The 17,732-nt window shown below is 38.1% G+C and overlaps 1 protein-coding gene across 2 annotated transcripts in view; it reads left to right on the top strand.

Moving 5' to 3' along the window:
- Window positions 1–17,732, top strand: part of VWF (von Willebrand factor) — a 198,937-nt gene that overhangs the window by 53,239 nt on the left and 127,966 nt on the right. For both annotated transcript variants that reach the window (XM_023504571.2, XM_031938302.1), the window contains 5 exons: window positions 749–871; window positions 1,766–1,877; window positions 3,895–3,941; window positions 15,263–15,399; window positions 16,694–16,832. In XM_023504571.2, coding sequence (XP_023360339.1) covers window positions 749–871; window positions 1,766–1,877; window positions 3,895–3,941; window positions 15,263–15,399; window positions 16,694–16,832 — 558 coding nt within the window. The remainder of the gene's footprint in view (window positions 1–748; window positions 872–1,765; window positions 1,878–3,894; window positions 3,942–15,262; window positions 15,400–16,693; window positions 16,833–17,732) is intronic.

A 17,732-nucleotide genomic window follows, 5' to 3' on the forward strand; every position in this document is an offset into this window, starting at 1 on the left:
TGTCTCTCTCTGTGTCTCTTTTTCTCATCTTCTCTCTCTCTTACTCTCTCTCTTCTTCTATTTCCCTTGCTATATCCTTCCCTCTAGAATCTCCATGCATGTGCATAGCCTGCAGGCCAACGTGCAGTCTGAAATCTCTAGGGCTGTGCTCCTCATAGCATCTCTCTATCTTCTCTTGGTGTTTATTTGTGTGAGGGAGGGTTTCTCCTTCTGTGTGTATATCTTCCCTTATATGTCTATATATCTTCATTCTCCATTTCCTGTCTCTGTCTCGGGAAGTACCTCTGGAGCTTGTGGTGTTCATTCTCTCAGAAGGAGTACACCTTATTCTAAGACTCTTCAAGTCTTTATTTCCTTCTATTTTTGTTTCAGACTGGTTCCCATCCCATTTTAAAAGCCAATCCCAAAGTCTGACTCAAGAAATATGAACTTGGTGATGACAGAATTCAGAGTGGAATGGGGAGAAATTTGCATTTGTTTAGGGAATTCACACTCTCTGTAGGGGATAATCCACAGAGAGGGCTGGTTCTTATGCAAGGTCATGCAGCCACAGAAGCAAATCTCAACAGAGATGGGAAAGTTGAGCTGAACTAGGACAGGGTAACCATGGGGGAAATGTGGAGTCTTGAGTTAGGATGAGTTGCTGCAATCCCATAGATAACTGGGATAAGTCTGGGGCCTTGGACAAGCTTTTATATATGATACTATGCTGGAGGAAAGGGAGACTTATTTCATATTTTGTTTTAAGGGCCAGCATGTCCCCTTGACATGGAGTATAAGGAGTGTGTGTCACCTTGTGCCAGAACCTGTCAAAGTCTACACATCAATGAAGTATGTCAGAATCAATGCATTGATGGCTGCAGCTGTCCTGGTAATAAATTTATCGCTTTATTTACTTATCAGATCCCTTGGCAGAGATTTTGATTCTGGGGTGTGAGATGAAGGCGACTTGTGTTTTATTCTCCTGTCTCTGAAATCAGAGGCCTTTTCTTTTTTATTTAAAGCCTTTGTACAATGTGATCAGGATAGCACTGGTACTTTCTTTTAAATTTTGCCATTTGTTGGTGTGGATGAAAGTGCTTCTGTTTAAGACAACAAAGGGGAAATGGTCCCGGCTCCCAAGGTAACTTTGTGGAGGGAGCATGTGTTTATGTTTTACCCTTTTGTCTTTTCTAATCAGCAGTGAAACTCGTGGCTGGCATTGGACGGAAGACTCTTCCAAATAGTTCCAGAGCTAGTCATTTTGACTAAGCTGAAAAATAGCTTTGACCCAGATATAAAGACAGTTGACAATAAGAAAGCATTTTGTTAGTTTTGGGGAAAGTATGTGTGTGGTCAGTGACCTTGATCTGAGGACCTCTAGCTTTGACCATGCTACTTTGGACAAACCTTGGACAATCATTTCCCCCTTAGGCTTCAATATCTTTCCATTGCAGGAATAACTGTTTTTGTTCACTCTGTAGATTTAGATGTTGAGGTAAGATTGAATAAGATCATGTAAGCTTTGAGAATTTTTCTTAGAAAAACCCTATAAAAACACTGGATTTAGAAACTGAGAACTGAGCTCTACTTCTTAATACTTGTGTTGCCTTGGAAAATTGACTTGACCTACTCAGGGATTCAATTTATCCATCTATAAAATGATTGGATTGGATTGGATGATATCTAAAGTCTCTAATAGCTCCAACTTCTAAGGCTTTTGAAGATTATTCCATATGGCATAATGTACAATATAATTTTCTTTGATGTTTTGTCCTTGAAACAGAGGGGAAGCTGCTTGATAATGGCTTTTGTGTGGAAAGCTCAGAGTGTTCCTGTGTGCATTCTGGGAAACACTACCCACCTGGCTCCTCCATCTCCCAGGACTGCAACACATGGTAGGTAGAGGGGAAAAACCTGAGAGTAAAGATGGACCCATTTTAGAAGGTGGAAGCTGTATGAGGACAGGACAGGGACTATGGCATCTGGGAGAGAAGAAAAGGAACAGAGTAAGGGACAGGATAAGGAAGACTGAAAACTAGCAACGTGTGATATGTTAGGAAGACTTGGCTGTAAATGGCAGAGGATTGAGAAGGGGACAAATTTGGGGCCAGAAGTCATCTGATGACCAGCCTAAGGCTAAAGTGGAATAGACTCTTCTGTTCTGGAGATTTAAGAAGGAAGCTGACATGCAAACAGCAAGCTTGGCTTCTCATCTCAGGCCTTTAAAAATAAATAAACAAGTAAAAACCAAAAACTTGGTCAACTGAAATGTGTCATTATCTTAACTGAATGGTTTTCTTCCTAATCAACCTCACACAGGACAATAGGAAAAAACAATTCAGTAGAGAAAAAAATTGAAAGCTGTCTCTACTTAATCACATTTACAGGGACCCTTTTTCATTCTATTTTCCATCAGCTTACTCTATTTCTTGATATCCTGGGTACTTTTACTTGGAGCTCAGCATTTGTGATGGGACAGCTATCTCTCAAAAGTTCTAAGAATTCCTCATTTCCTGGTTTTTCCCTCTCATCTCTTTGAGAGAGGCCTTCCCTATAATTGTCTCATGTGGATCAGGCAAAAGATTCAGGGATAAGAATTCTGGAATCCTAATAATTCCAGAGTCATCAGAGATCAGAGATTCCTTAAACTTCTCCTAGCAAGAGTCCTTTGGCACTTAACTGTATCTCTGGGATCTTCATTCCTGTTTTCTTTTTTTTTTTTTTTTCCTTTCTGTACTGCCTTATGGCTAAGGGTATCCCCCCTTAATGATATAGATCCCAAAAATTTTGATACATTTTTAAAATTTAAAAATTTTTAATGATATTTATTTGAAGTAATACATTTCTTATGCCAAAATTTAATTTAGTTTTTAATAAAGTAATAAGATATATATATATATATATATATTCAGCAGGAAAAAGAGGAAGAAAAGAAAACATTAACAAAATAGTAGTTCTATTTTTAATAGTCCAATATGGTAGATGCTATACATAATACATTTTATTATAATGTAACAATTAACTTGAGTAAGCGATAAATAATTGCCACAAAAAACTAGACTTTCTCTCTCTCAATGTGGCTTGCCTGGTACCTCCAATATTAGGGAAATGGATGACCCAACCTTACTGGGCTTGCATATTAAGCTAATCTACAAACTGTGGCAATGTGGGACTCCTCACTTATCAGAGCAATAACTAAAATAGATAAGAAACAGAGCCTTTATGGCCAGTAAAAGGGGTCGCAGTCATGGCTTTCTGACTTGTTTTCTACCTCTAAGACTACAGACAGGGAGTAATTGGGATTTGTTAGCAAAATATGGTTGTTTCACAGATCATGAATATTTCTATTTGGTGCAGTTTTAAGCTATTAAAGTTTAAGATTATAGTAAGACTTCTTAAGCTTTTTTAGTAGATTAAAACTTTAAGATTTTTGGGGAGTCACCCCCAAAGATTTCTTTGATTTTTTAAAAGTCCTATCTTTTTTTTTTTTTTTTTGGTTCCATTCTCCTAATGTTTCCTGTGGTTCTTGCTTCTTAATGAATCAATTTTTATCAGTTAGTCAACAAGCATTTATGTAAAGAGCTTGCTTTTTGCCAGGCACTTAGCTAGGTGCTTTGGAATAAGATGGCAATGAATCTGTCCCTGCCTTTTAGGATATTACATTTATTGGGGAATCAACATGAAACCATTTACATATGAGACCATTTGGGGAGGGGCAGGCAAGAGGTGGGACCCTGGCAACCAGGGGAATCTCAAAGAAGGTCTTATGTAGGAGAAATTCTCCTGATTTTATTTCCTAGCATTTTATCATGGCAGTCTCTATTGGGATTGAAGCATTAGCTATTAGCTGGAATTCATCTATGTACTCTTAAACTTACAACATGCATGTGTTTCTTTTTCCCTCCCTGACAGCATTTGTCGGAACAGCCTGTGGGTCTGCAGTAATGAAGATTGCCCTGGTAAGTCTTGTGCAAGTCCTCTTTTCTTTCTGAATTGGAGAATAGAATTTTTGTTACAGCAGCCCAGTGGCAATGTATACTGAGTACCCATGGTGTACCTAAAATTAGGAAGACTCATCTTCCTTTGAATTTAAATCTCAGACATTTGCTAGCTGTGTGGCCCTGAGCAAGTCACTTTATCATGTCTGTCTCAGTTTCCCCAACTGTGAAATTAGCCCCGAGAAAGAAATAGCAAACTATTTCAATATTTTTGCTGAAAAAATCCAAATAAGGTCATGAAGAGCTGGACATAACTGAAAAAAAGACTAAAGAACAACTAGCTACAGCTATAGATGTATAGAGAAGACATTCCCTCTTTTTACTAGTTAGATTCTGCAGTAAGTTAGCTTTTAGAAGCCTGAAAGACTAAATGTGTCTGGGCTAATAGAGATCTGATGTTCTAGCATCTGGGATAGAGGTGGGAAGAGGGAAGGAAAGGAGTGGTGCTATAGAGATTAAAAGAGAAAATGGAATTGGACTCAATTACAGTTTTTGTTTTATTCCATTGGACAAATGGACTCCTTTCAGAAAGCTGTTGTACTTTAGGGATTAAAAGAGAGAACACAGTTGGGTTTTTGTCTTTGATGTCTTTTCCATTGCTTGCTTGCCCAGAGGAATAATTTTGGGTGGGGCTGTAGGGATTTGTAATAGTCAGTGCTGATGCAGCCAACAGGAAATGTAGTTTTAAAAGCGTACATTCTAGATTTGGAGGGATGAGAGACCTTGTGGAATCTTGTACTTAAAGTAGACAGGGGATTCCTCTAAATATCCAAACAGAAAAACTGGCCATGGAAACCACAGTCCCAAAGCACCCTGTTTAGAAAGTCTAACATTACCTATGGTTACACTATCGATGACAGTGGATAGATAATGGATAGAATGCTGACCTCTGAGGCAGTAAGGCTGCTTCTGACTCATGATGGCTATGTGAACCTAGACAAGCCACTTAACTTCTCAGTAGCCCACTAAGTAGCTCTCTGAGACTATGCATTGCAAAAGAGATTGATAGAAGAAATATAAGACTAAAGAAACTCTAGTGTAAGGGTTAGGGAGAGGAAGGATGGAGGAGGGAGAAGGTGATGTTGTAAAGGAAGTTGATTTGTGTGTAGCTGTGACTTCATGTGAAGACAGGATGATAGATCTGGTCCTGAGCAAAATTGTGCTGGTAAGATTTGAATGTAGTTCTTGCCTCCTTTTTTACTTCCCAGAATCCTTCCTTACGAGACAAAAAAAAAAAAAAAAAAAAAAAAAAAAGTTACCCTCAGGAAAAGATTTAGTAAATGAATTCACACTGAGGTATGAATGATTAATTTGACTTAATAAGTTGCTCCCTTCCAGGGAGATTTGCATTTTAACAGGGAATACAGTCATGAACCAAAGAAACATCTATTAAAAAAAAAGATAATGCCTTAAACTTAAGAGAAGATGATTATTAAATTTAAAGAATCAGAAAGAACTAAGATGAATTGGGGGCAGCTCTAACTGTAGAATTTCAAGCATCACCTTAAAGATGAAGGAGTTTTTTTCATATGGGAAAGTTGGGGGTTTTCTTTCAATCATTTTCTTTAGTCATGTACAATTCTTTATAATTCCATTTGGGGTTTTCTTGACAAAGATACTGGAATGGTTTGCAATTTCATTCTCTGGCTCATTTTAAAGATGAGGAACTGAAGTAATTAGGGTTAAATGACTTGATCAGGGATACACAACTAGTACCGAGTCTGAAGTAAGATTTGAACTCAAAAAGAGTTCAAATTTGAGCTCAAAAAGAGAAAGCCCTTGGGGCTTTCTAATGTTCCTGAATTAATTTCATGTGGCCAGCTACCTACTTAGGATACTGTCTTTGAGAGTAAATATTTAAAGCATTTAATATAGACAGTACTATATAGCTGGGCTGATAATAACAAGATTGGTGTACATTTATATTGTATTTTGAGGTTTTGAATATCTTTCTCTATAACAGCTCTGTAAGGTAAGCAAGCAGTTCAAACACTGTGCCAATTTTATAGGTAAAGAGTAAATTACAGAGGAGTAAATTAATGTTATAGATCACATCAATTTTAAAGATTTTTATTTTTATTTTTTAAAGTGTTAGTTCTTTTCAGTAATGAATTCAGGCCAATTCCAATAGACGTGATGGAGAGAACTATTTGCACCTAGAGAGCAACTATAGGCACTGAATGTGCATCAAAACATAGTATTTTTATCTTTGTTGTTGTTTGTTTGCTTGTCTTTTCTTTCTCATTTTTCCCCTTTTGATCTAATTTTTCTTGTCTAGCAGGATAAATGTGGAAATATGATTAGAATAACTGCACGTGTTTAATCTATACCCGATTACTTGATATCTAGGAGAGGAGAGAGGGAGAAAATTTGGAACACAAAATTTTGCAAGTGTGAATGTTGAAAACTATCTTTGCATGTATTTAAAAAAAGTGTTAGCCTTAGGAAAAAGAGTCATGGCAGAAGGGAAAGGAAGAAAATATGACAGAGACAATGAAACCTGGTGGGAGAAACGCTGAAGAGACTATCAGGGTTTGGGCTGAGCCAGAGCTCTGTAATCTGAAGAGGAAGTTCTGGGTATTTGTCTCAAACGTCTCATACTTTCCTAGTAAAGAGAAAAGCTCTCTAGGCGAAGTCGTTACTCCCCTTTTTTTCAGAGCAATTTCCAATGTGTTCTAACATCTCCCTTTAATTACATATGATTCAAGTTCTGTCTAATCCTGGCAGCATTTCCGACAATTGGCTAGCCAAACTCCCCTTTTAGAACTGTAGACCTTACAATAAAAGGGAACTGAAAGATTCATAGGATAATAGGATTGTCTATTTTGAACTAGAAATGAGTAAACTGAGACACCGAAAAGTGTCCCATTTACCAAGGACCTTTTTAGGTGCCAGCACTGTTCAAGTACTGTGCCAATTTAGTGGTAGTGTCTGGACTCAAACACACATATCTACTCTTAGTTGTTCCAGCTGACTACATGGTCTATTACCGGAAGGAATTAACCATGTCTCTGTCTCCAAAACAAAATTTACTCCTCGAGGACTTCTCCAAAATGCCAATGATATAAATTCCAAGGTATATGATGAGACTATTTGTAGTTTTTGACTGATCCCCTGACTGTGTATGCAATTTATCTTTGCTCTTGTTTAGTTTTGTCTGACTTTTCCATTTAGGGGTTTATTTGGTAAAGATACTGGAAGGGTTTGCCATTTATTTTTCCAGCTCATTTTACAGATGAGGAAATTGAAGCAAATAGTTAAGTGATCTGCCCAGAGTCATATACTAGTAGGTATCTGAAGTTAGATTTGGATTCAGGTATTCCTGACTTTAGGATTCAGGGCTAGTACTCTATTCACTCTATTCCCTAGCTACCCCTAATTCATCTTAGTCCTTTGTGATTCTTTAGATTTAATAATCATCTTCTTTTAAATCTAAGACATTATCTTTCTTTAAATAGATATTTATTCTAATGAAAACATATATGCATTTAGACTTGTTGACAACTCTGAGCTTCTGCATATATCATATGTTTCTGGAATCTAAGTGATATCAGAATGATTTTTTTTTAACTTTTAAAAAAAAATTTAATAGCCTTTTATTTACAGGTTATATGCATGAGTAACTTTACAGCATTAACAATTGCCAAACTCTTGTTCCAATTTTTCACCTCTTACCCCCCACCCCCTCCCCCAGATGGCAAGATGACCAGTAGATGTTAAATATATTAAAATATAAATTAGATACACAATAAGTATACATGACCAAACCGTTATTTTGCTGTACAAAAAGAATCAGACTCTGAAATATTGTACAATTACCTTGTGAAGGAAATCAAAAATGCAGGTGGGCATAAATATAGGGATTGGGAATTCAATGTAATGGCTTTTAGTCATCACCTAGAGTTCTTTCTCTGGGCGTAGCTGGTTCAGTTCATTACTGCTCCATTGTAAATGATTTGGTTGATTTCATTGCTGAGGATGGCCAGGTCCATCAGAACTGGTCATCATATAGTATTGTTGTTGAAGTATATAATGATCTCCTGGTCCTGCTCATTTCACCAGAGTGATTCTTAAAGAAATACAGATAGGACATTTTAAAGGCTCCCATCCATGATCTCTTTGTGTTTGTTTCACAAAAAAGTCTGTCATGGGGAAAGAAGTAAATTTGCTAAGAGCAGATATTGATATTTTCTTAGTTGGATTATATGAGAAACAATAGGATTAGATGATTTGGACAAAAACTAAATTAACTCAAATAACTGAGCACTAAATTGGAGACTCAGGGACAAAAACCAGGGATCTTAAATGTGTATTCTCAGAATAAAAACCTTAGATTTCTATGATGCTACACATCTTGTGAATGTTTCCCTTTTAATCATGCAATTAAATCATGTAATTTAATCAATCAGTCAACTGGCATTTATTAATTAAGGGCCTACAGTGTTCCAGGCACTGTACTAAGTATTGGGGATGCAAAGAAAGGAAATAGACAATCCCTGCTTTCAAGCATCCCACAGTCTAATGTGGTAGACAGCATGCAACAGTTATGTGCAAACAAAGATGATTTGGGATTAATCTCAGAGAAAAGCCATTAAAATGAAAGAGGACTAGGAAAGACTTGGTATTATAATGGAGAGAACTCAGCCTGGAATCAGGGAGAACTAAGTTAAAATTCAACCACAGAATTTATTAGCTCTGTGATTGAGCAAGTCAGCCTCCCCTGTTTTTCTCAGTTTCCTCATCTGGAAAATAAGCTTGAGAAAGAAATGGCAGACTACTCTAGCATTTTTAACAAGAAAGCCCCAAATGGGATCATGAAGAGTTGAACACATCTGAAAATGACTGCACAATAATACAAATGTAGTTAAGTAGCACCTACCTCTCAGAGTTCTTGTTAGGATCAAATGAGATAATGGTAAAGTGCTTGGAACATAGTAAGTCCTATATAAATGCTAATTATATATTACTACTATTGCTATTGCTGTTGCTGCTATTGTTGCTGCTGCCACTACTACCTCTGCTATCACTACTACCACTTCCACTACCATGACTCTTCCTCTTTCTCCTCCTACTGTTACTGTTGCTGCTGCTGTTGCTACTATTATCCTTTTGCTACTACTACTACTACTGCTGCTACTACTACTGCTATTGCTATTGCTGCTGCTGCTATTACTACTGTTGTTGCAGCTGCTATTACAGCTATTGCTGCTGCTGCTGCTGTTACTATTACTGCTATTGCTATTGCTGCTGCTACTATTGTTACTGCTGCTACTGCTACTGCTACTGTTGTTGCTGCTGCTGCTACTACTATTACTAATGCTGCTCCTCCTCCTCCCACTGCTATTGCTACAGCTGCTATTACTACTCTTGCTGCTGCTGCTACTACAGCTATTGCTGTTGCTGCTGCTACTACAACTGCTATTGCTATTGCTGCTGCTACTACAACTGCTATTGCTATTGCTGCTGCTGCTGCTACTACTACTATTACTACTGCTGCTGCTCCTTCTCCCACTGCTATTGCTGCAGCTGCTATTACTTCTCCTGCTGCTGCTGCTACTATAGCTATTGCTGCTGCTGCTACTGCTACTGCTCCTGTTGCTGCTGTAATACTGTTACTGCTATTACTGCTGTTACTACTGCTATTGCTATTGATGTTGCTGCTGCTACTGCTGCTACTCTTGCTGCTGCTGTAATACTGTTACTGCTATTACTGCTGCTACTACTGCTATTGTTATTGATACTGCTGTTGCTGCTGCTACCACTACATCACCACCACCATCACTACTACTACTACTACTACTACTACTACTACTACTACTACTACTACTACTACTACTACAACTATTAATTTTGTGTTTAAGAAAGACTGGGAGAGGATAAATGACTTGCCAATAGCTGTACAGTTGGTAAATGACAGAGCTGGCATTTGAACCCAGAGAGTTCCTGCTAACATCATGGCCTAACAAAGAGAGCTCTGCATGTAAAGTCCAAAGGAGGGTCTTTATATCCCAGGTATATTGGGTACTAGTTGTATGAGTTTAATTAGGCAAGAAAGTTCACTTCTTGCTTTTATCATTTATAAAATGAGGATAAAAATACCTACACTACCTTCCTCAAAGGATGGTTCTGAAAATACTTGATTGACCTTAAGATTCTGTAGAAACGACAGCCTTTTATCCAACAAGTAAGAACCTTCCCCCCACTCCTAGTTCATTTTTACTGACCAGATCTGTTGTGCCCAGGAGTACTGGGGAATGATTCTTTTCAACCTTCCTCCTCATTCCTCAGGCTCCTCCACTATCTTAGGCGTCTGCTTGGGAAGAGGGTGGGTGTTAGTTAGTCTGGCAAAATCTGGCCCCTTATAATAACTGATATTGATCTATGGTAGAACCAAGGGCAGCAGTCAAGGACAAATTCAACATAACATCTCAATGACCAGGGGGTTCTCTGGTTTCCTGCAGTTCCAGCTTCTTCCATGGATTGTTTGAATGAGATAAGCTAAACACAATATTTAGATTTCTACTTCTTCTGAGCTCTAGGACCCCTAAATTACAAGTGTCTGAACAGGAAACTGGCTCAGGGTATCAGATAGCATCTCTGGGACCATTTTACTTTCAGTGATTTCTAAATCATCTAATGACCTCTCTTTTCCTGGGCACCATTAAGGGGAAAGAGGACTAATTTTTTTTTGAGATAAGAACGGTATCCAGAAGAAGGAGAGGGACAGGGAGGAACTCCCACCCATTTCATTGCAAAGGGGCCAAGGCATTTGACAGGAATTATTTGTTTGTCTATCTACGGTAATACTAATTTCCTAAGGCTTTTTTTTTAAACCTCCTGGATACTTTTCCAGCCATATCACTGGATTCAACACTTCTAGTATTCTTTTTTTTAATTTAATTTTTTTATTATAGCTTTTTATTTACAAGATATGTGCATGAGAAATATTTCAGCATTGATAATTTGCAAAACCTTTTGCTCCTATTTTTCCCCTCCTTTCCCTCCCCCTCCCCCAGATGGCAGGTTGACAAATACATGTTAAATATGTTAAAATATAAGTTAACATACATATATACAATATATGTATACATGTCCATACAGTTATTTTGCTGTACAAAGAGAATCGGACTTTGAAATAGTGTACAATTAGCCTGTGAAGGAAATCAAAAATGTAGGCGGACAAAAATAGAAGGATTGGGAATTCATAGTCATCTCCCAGGGTTCTTTCACTGGGTGTAGCTGGTTCAGTTCATTACTGCTCTATTGGAACTGATTTGGTTCATCTCACTGTTGAAGAGGGCCCCGTCCATCAGAATTGATCATCATATAGTATTGTTGTTGAAGTATATAATGATCTCCTGGTCCTGTCTAGCATTCTTTTAACCAGACTTTCTCCTTTTTTCTATTCCTTCCCCCTGCTCTTGTGTATTTCCATCATATCTACAATCAAGGCTTCCTTCAGAGTCTTTGGTAATAATGACTTCCTACTCCTTCTCTTCCCTGTTTTTCCCTAAGGTAGTTAGGGATGTGGGGGAGCATTTGGTGCTGTATTGTTAAAGAGAGTAGACAGTGAGTGTCCTCTCATACATAGATCCTGTGGCATGGATCTTAGTGGTTCAACCCTTATCAGGACCTATGGGATTGCTGCTCATAGGAGAAAGTCAGATGTCCTTCCCTTTCCCTTATTTCTAAAAAAGACTAAGTAGAAGCTTGGAAGTATAAGTAACAGTTTCATTTCTTTAGCTATCTGAGGGGCAGTTCTAGTTTCTTAACAGATAAAAGAGTCGCTCATTTCCTAAGATCTACTGGACTGTCTGCTTTTAACTTTTATACCTGATGAATACTTTGACTGTCTTTGGGTATGGGAGGGTTCCAACCAGGGAAACTAACAGGTCTATGGAGATTCAAAGAGAAAGGCTCCAGCCTAGATTCATCAGAGAGTCCAGCTTTAAACAGAAGGATAGATGGAATCTCCCTTGTTGCCCTTGGTGACTCCCTGGCTGTCTGACAGGGCCTATTGTTAGCCTCTGGACAGAAGCCAGGATGTTGCTGGTTATAGGACTATCTCTTAAAGGGACCCCAGTCCTTAGATCTAGTTTGTTTTTTTCAATCCCTAAAACTCAGTATTTAAGGCATTCCTTTTTTAGAAATGATATAGTATATATGTCTATCTATTTATCATGTGTTTATGTGTGTGTGTGTGTGTGTGTGTATGTGTGTATCTATATTGTAGCTGCAGTACTCTCTATCCATATATATATATATATATATATATATATATATATATATGTTTTTTATATATATACACTAATAAATGTATAGATGTTATTTATTTTAGAGATGAAAAATCTTTACACCTATTTTTCTTTTTCTTTAAAGTCTACAACTATAGGGACAAAGATGAGAATAGACAGAAGAAACACTACAAAGAGAAATTGGGAAGAATTCCAGGCTGCTCTTTCAGCCTCAATGCATCCATTGTGGGCAGTTGCCTCAGGCCAAGAGCAGGGGGTGCCCTGAGCAAAGGGGAGGAGTAGGGAGCATTGGACTTTTGGCAGAGACCCCACTCTGGACAAATGTCCCCTAGAATGTGGTATGCCTGGAAGGCAGCAAACTAATTCCAGGGAGCCAGAAGGTTGGGACACAGAGACTAAGGTAACATAGTAGGCCTAAGGGAGTATTTTGGGGTAGGGAAAGGATTTAGTTTTTAACCTACAGAGAGTGTCAGCCTGGGCTGGGTATTTAAGTTGCTGATGTCGGTACTTCCCAGGCACCGGTGATGAGATCATGGCCAGATGGCGTTCCTAGCCCTTTATTGGTCCAGGATGCAGTCATGGGGCTGGAACTGTAGGAAGGCAGCTGGGGCATATGAACAGGATGGGGGGGGGAGCCGGGATTTGTGAAGTTGCTCTGAGAATTGTCTCTTTAGAGACCTGGTGAAAGTATAGGGTACTGAACTCTCCTCTGGAGTTTCAAGAATTCCTAGGGATCATTGGTATTGCTCACTTGCTATTCAAAATACCTGGTGATGTATTTTTCCATTGAGAAATTATAATAATGGGTTCAGTGAAGTCCTGCAAACCTAGCCCAGAAATCACAACTCAAGGACATTTAAAAATAACACTCTTTATGAATGTAGCACCTGGACCCCCTAGAAAGCTACCTGATGTTTGAGGCATTCTATGGGTCAGCATCTCAAACCATAGCTAATAACCCCTCATTAATGTATTTATTTTATAAGTCAAGTAGAGGGCATATTAGCTCAAAGTTATAGACATTTATGAAATAATACAACAAATAAAATAATAAAGAAAAGTCTCCTATGCATATATCAGGTGTACCTTTTCCCAAATGACCATACCTCCAGTGGAGGAGGGCATATACATATAAAAATGCATAATTAAGGAAAACATTTGTAGAGCTCCCACAAAGATAACTTCTGTGTCCAGGGAACATTTATTGGACAGAAGGATACACATTCCAGGAAACTACTGTGATCAGGATACATGTATGGAGTACCCAAATATACAGATCAGTGTGTCCAGAGTATGTTCATGATTGAGAGAAATCATACAGAATCATGGATCTTAGGTTCATAAGTCTTCATCTAGGAGGAACCCCAGAGGCTACCCAGACACATTAGATCCATACCTGCTGCTGATGTCCTGTGTCCCTGTGTTCCTCTCTACTATTTTTTTCTGACCATCATTTCTTCTGACCTGTTGTCTGATAACACATGAATCTACTACTTTTTGCTGTCACCTACTGGGGTATAACAACTAATAAAAAAGGGGGTACAGCTAAGTGACCTCAGATCCTCTGTGTGATCCATGGTGAATCACTTAACCTGCTTGCCTCAGTTCTTCATCTGTAAAAATAAGCTGAAGAAGCAAATGGCAAATCACTACAATGCCTTTGCCAAGAAAACCCCAAAAGCAGTCATGAAGAGTTGGACATGACTGAAATAATTGAACAACAACAACAACAAAATCTCTTTGTAGCAGGGAATAATGCAGCCAGATGTTTTAGGGCATTGCTTAGAACTGTGAGCCACCACACCCAGTCAGCCAGCCAGCTAAATCCCACAGAATGTACCAAGCAGACATTTTATGTCTTCTTTTGAGCAATTTACTCTTGGTACAAATCAAGATGCTTGGCCCCAGGCAAGTATCTGAATTGGGGGTAGAAAATTCCTTCTCATTCTTGTTAAATCCTTGATGTCATTCTATGTGTCTGAAATTGAGATCATGTCCCCCAAATCTGAAGGCAATGGTAATGTTAATTATAATTCTCAGAGCAAGAGGTAGAAAGTGAGAATAAGGGGAAAGATGATGGCTAGGGAGAAAATAAGGATGCAAGGCTCCATGAAGTTCAGAGTTGAGTGGTTCAGTTCCTTCTGGGCTTGAATGGCCTCCAGAGTGATAATGGGGAGGGCAGAACATTAGCAGTAGCAGTAGGATAGAAAATGATTGTGGAGATGCAAGGATGCATGGCCCCTGGCAATTCCCAGACCAAGATTTAATGATCTTTTCAATTATATCATAACTTCTTTCTTATGGCACTTATCATAATCTATCTTGTGTTGTGCTGATTTTGTATGTGATAATCAGGTCATCAAACAGAACACTGGCTCCTCTGGAGTCATAGGTTTATTGTTGTTCACTTGTTTTAGCTTACTCTGATTCTTCCTAATTCTATTTTTTTTTTTTTTTTTTTTGGCAAATATACTAGAGTAGCTTGCCATTTTTTTGGTCTTTTCCTATGAGGAAACATGAATAAGTGACTTGTCCAGGATCACACAGCTAGTTAATGCCTGAGATTTGAACTCAGGAAGATGAGTATTTACTCTACTCACTCTTCTATCTAGCCTCTTAGAGAACCTGGATTCAAATCCTTCTCTGATATTTACCTATGATCTTGGGCAAGCCAAAGAACTTCTTTGGGCCTCCGTTTCCTCATTTGTAAATTAAAGGGATTTGGACTGCATGGGATCTGAGATTCAGACTTCCTTAGGATTTTATTATTTCTCCTATCAGACTGTAAGGTCTTTGAGACTACACCTTTATTTTATTCATCTTAGTATTCTGTCTTGCTTCTGGCAGTGTTCCACAAAGGTTTGATGAGTGAATTCCTTTAAAGTTTTAGAGGATGATTTCTCAGGTTGCATTGGAAAGGAATATGCTTAGAAATGTGGAAAAATTGATTTGCTGATAATTTTGCCTTGTACCTTTTCCATATTTTATGAAATTCTTTTCTTCTTCCTTTCCTTTGTGTTCCTCCAGGGGAGTGTCTGGTAACAGGTCAGTCCCATTTCAAGAGTTTTGACAACAAGTACTTTACCTTCAGTGGAATTTGCCAATATTTATTGGCTCGGGACTGCCAGGATAATACCTTCTCTATCATCATAGAAACTGTCCAGGTGAGTTGCTATTTATGTCCAAATGAATGGTTGGGAGAGGAAATAGTGAAAACTCCCTCTGGAGCAATGGGAGCACAGAGGCACTGTATTTATATGAAAGAAACACATCTGTTTTCCAAGTATTTTATTTTGTGTTCATTAGACAAATAGTGTCTAGGACTAGAGAAGTTTTAGTTTCATTGTACTAGAGTAAGATTGCTCAGATTCTATCTCATTTAATATGTTTAGTTTTAGGGGTCATATTTTAGGAAAGACAAGAACAAACAGAAATGAGTCCAAAGGATGATGAAGAGACACAAAAGCATGCCTTAAGATGATTGGTTGAAGGAACTAGAGGTGATTAGCCTATAAAAGAGAAGTCATTGTGAATATAATAATTGTCCTCAAGAATTTGAAGGGTTTTTATGTGGAAGAAGGATTACTTTGGCCCAAAATAAAGTCCTAGGACTAGTGTGTGGAAATAACAGGGAAGTAGATTTTGGTTTGATTTAAAGAATAACCTCCAGCAATTGGAAGTGTTTATAAAGGAAGTGGGCTACTTTAGGAAATCATAAATCATCTCTGAATCATGAATCTTGATTTTCAGGGAAGTTTATGGATTTAGAGGTCATCAGATCTAACCCCCTGCCTTAAGTTAGGTTAGGCCAGGTGATCTTTAAGAGGCCAGATCTCTTTGAGGTCTGAGATTTCATTATTTCATCCAGCCTCTTCTTTAGTTTGAAATCCCCCATGTTATCTTTATTGGAAGGAACTTGAAGAAATCCCTTAGTTTGTCCTGGCTCCAGGAATGACAGATCAGTTAGGTTACAATCAAGAGGCCTTAAATGGTTTGTATTCTAGGCACTTGCTGGGATTTAATAGTCTTTTCTCTTTGCCATAGCAAACAAAGGTCAAAGAGCATTATAAGAGTTTAATCACATTTATACATACATACATACATACATACATATATATATATATATATATATATATATATATATATATAAAACAACGTAGCAGTGGTGAACATTGGACCCCCCAAAAATGGTGGCAAGGGAAAGAGAGGGAACTTGGGTGATGAATAGGGACAGGTTCTTTAGGGAGTTGAGAAATTTCTGTTCCTGAGTGGGGACAGTTTTAAGGATAATGGGATGGGGGTATTTTAATTTTAAGTATATTTATATAATAGATATATAACTTTGTTATGCCTCTCTTTATATATAATATTTACATATGTTACATATATATACACACATACATTTGTTGTTTGTTTGTGTCTGTGTAAAATCCTCGTCCTGCTTCTCTCTCTCTCCAGTGCGCCAATGACCCAGACGCTGTTTGCACTCGCTCTGTCACCCTCAGGCTCCTCTATCTGCACAACAGCATGGTGAAACTGAAGCATGGGGGGGTGGTCTCACTGGATGGACAGGACATTCAGATCCCCCTAATGCAAGGTAAACATCCCTTGTATCTCAAGTGGAGGGTTAGTACTTCCCCCTCTCTTCCTCCATTCTGAATGGCTCAATTCTTCCCATATTCTTACCTGTTCTCTTTCATGTTTAAGATTTTGTTTCTTCAAAATTGTATGAACTCTTTTCAAACTAACTCCATCTTCATGGACTCTTTGTGTATTCTAGCAAAGCCCTTGTATTTAAAATTAGTGTTGTATAGTGAGGGAAATATGCATTTATTAAGTGCCTACTATATTCCAGGTATTGTGCTAAGCACTTTTTATAAACAGTATCTCATTTGATCTTCACAACCTGGGAAGTAGGTGCTGTTATCATTTGAATTTTGCAGTCGAGGAAACTGAGATAGAGATTAAATGAATCATCCAGGATAATACTACTAGTATTTGAGGCTATATTTGAACTCGGGTCTTTTTGATTCCAGATCCAGAACACCAGGCACTTTGTTCCCTAGCTACCTAGGTGAAAAGAAGACCAGCTTTTAGAAGATCTGCTTCCAGTCTTCATTTTGTCCTTTACTAATCATGGAACCTTAGGCATATCACTTAACCAGTTTGTCATCCACTTGCATATAATGGCATTACCTCCCTGATGTCATGGTTTTCTTCCAAAATGAAGGACAAACCACAACATCTGTAAAGTGGGGCTTAGAATCCAACAGAATAAAACTCACTGAGTTATCTCATAGGGTTGTTTTGAAAATCATGTGAACTAATGTGTATGAAAGGACTTTTAAAGTTGTAAAACACTATACATATATGACAGAGATTTTAAAAAATACACACATATATGTATAAACCTATATATTATCTATCTCTATCTACTGCCTATTTGTCTACCTACCTATCTACCTACCTACCTACTTACCTACCTACCTACTTACCT

Source organism: Sarcophilus harrisii, chromosome 5, assembly GCF_902635505.1.
Source record: "Sarcophilus harrisii chromosome 5, mSarHar1.11, whole genome shotgun sequence".
Taxonomy (NCBI): Eukaryota; Metazoa; Chordata; class Mammalia; order Dasyuromorphia; family Dasyuridae; genus Sarcophilus; species Sarcophilus harrisii.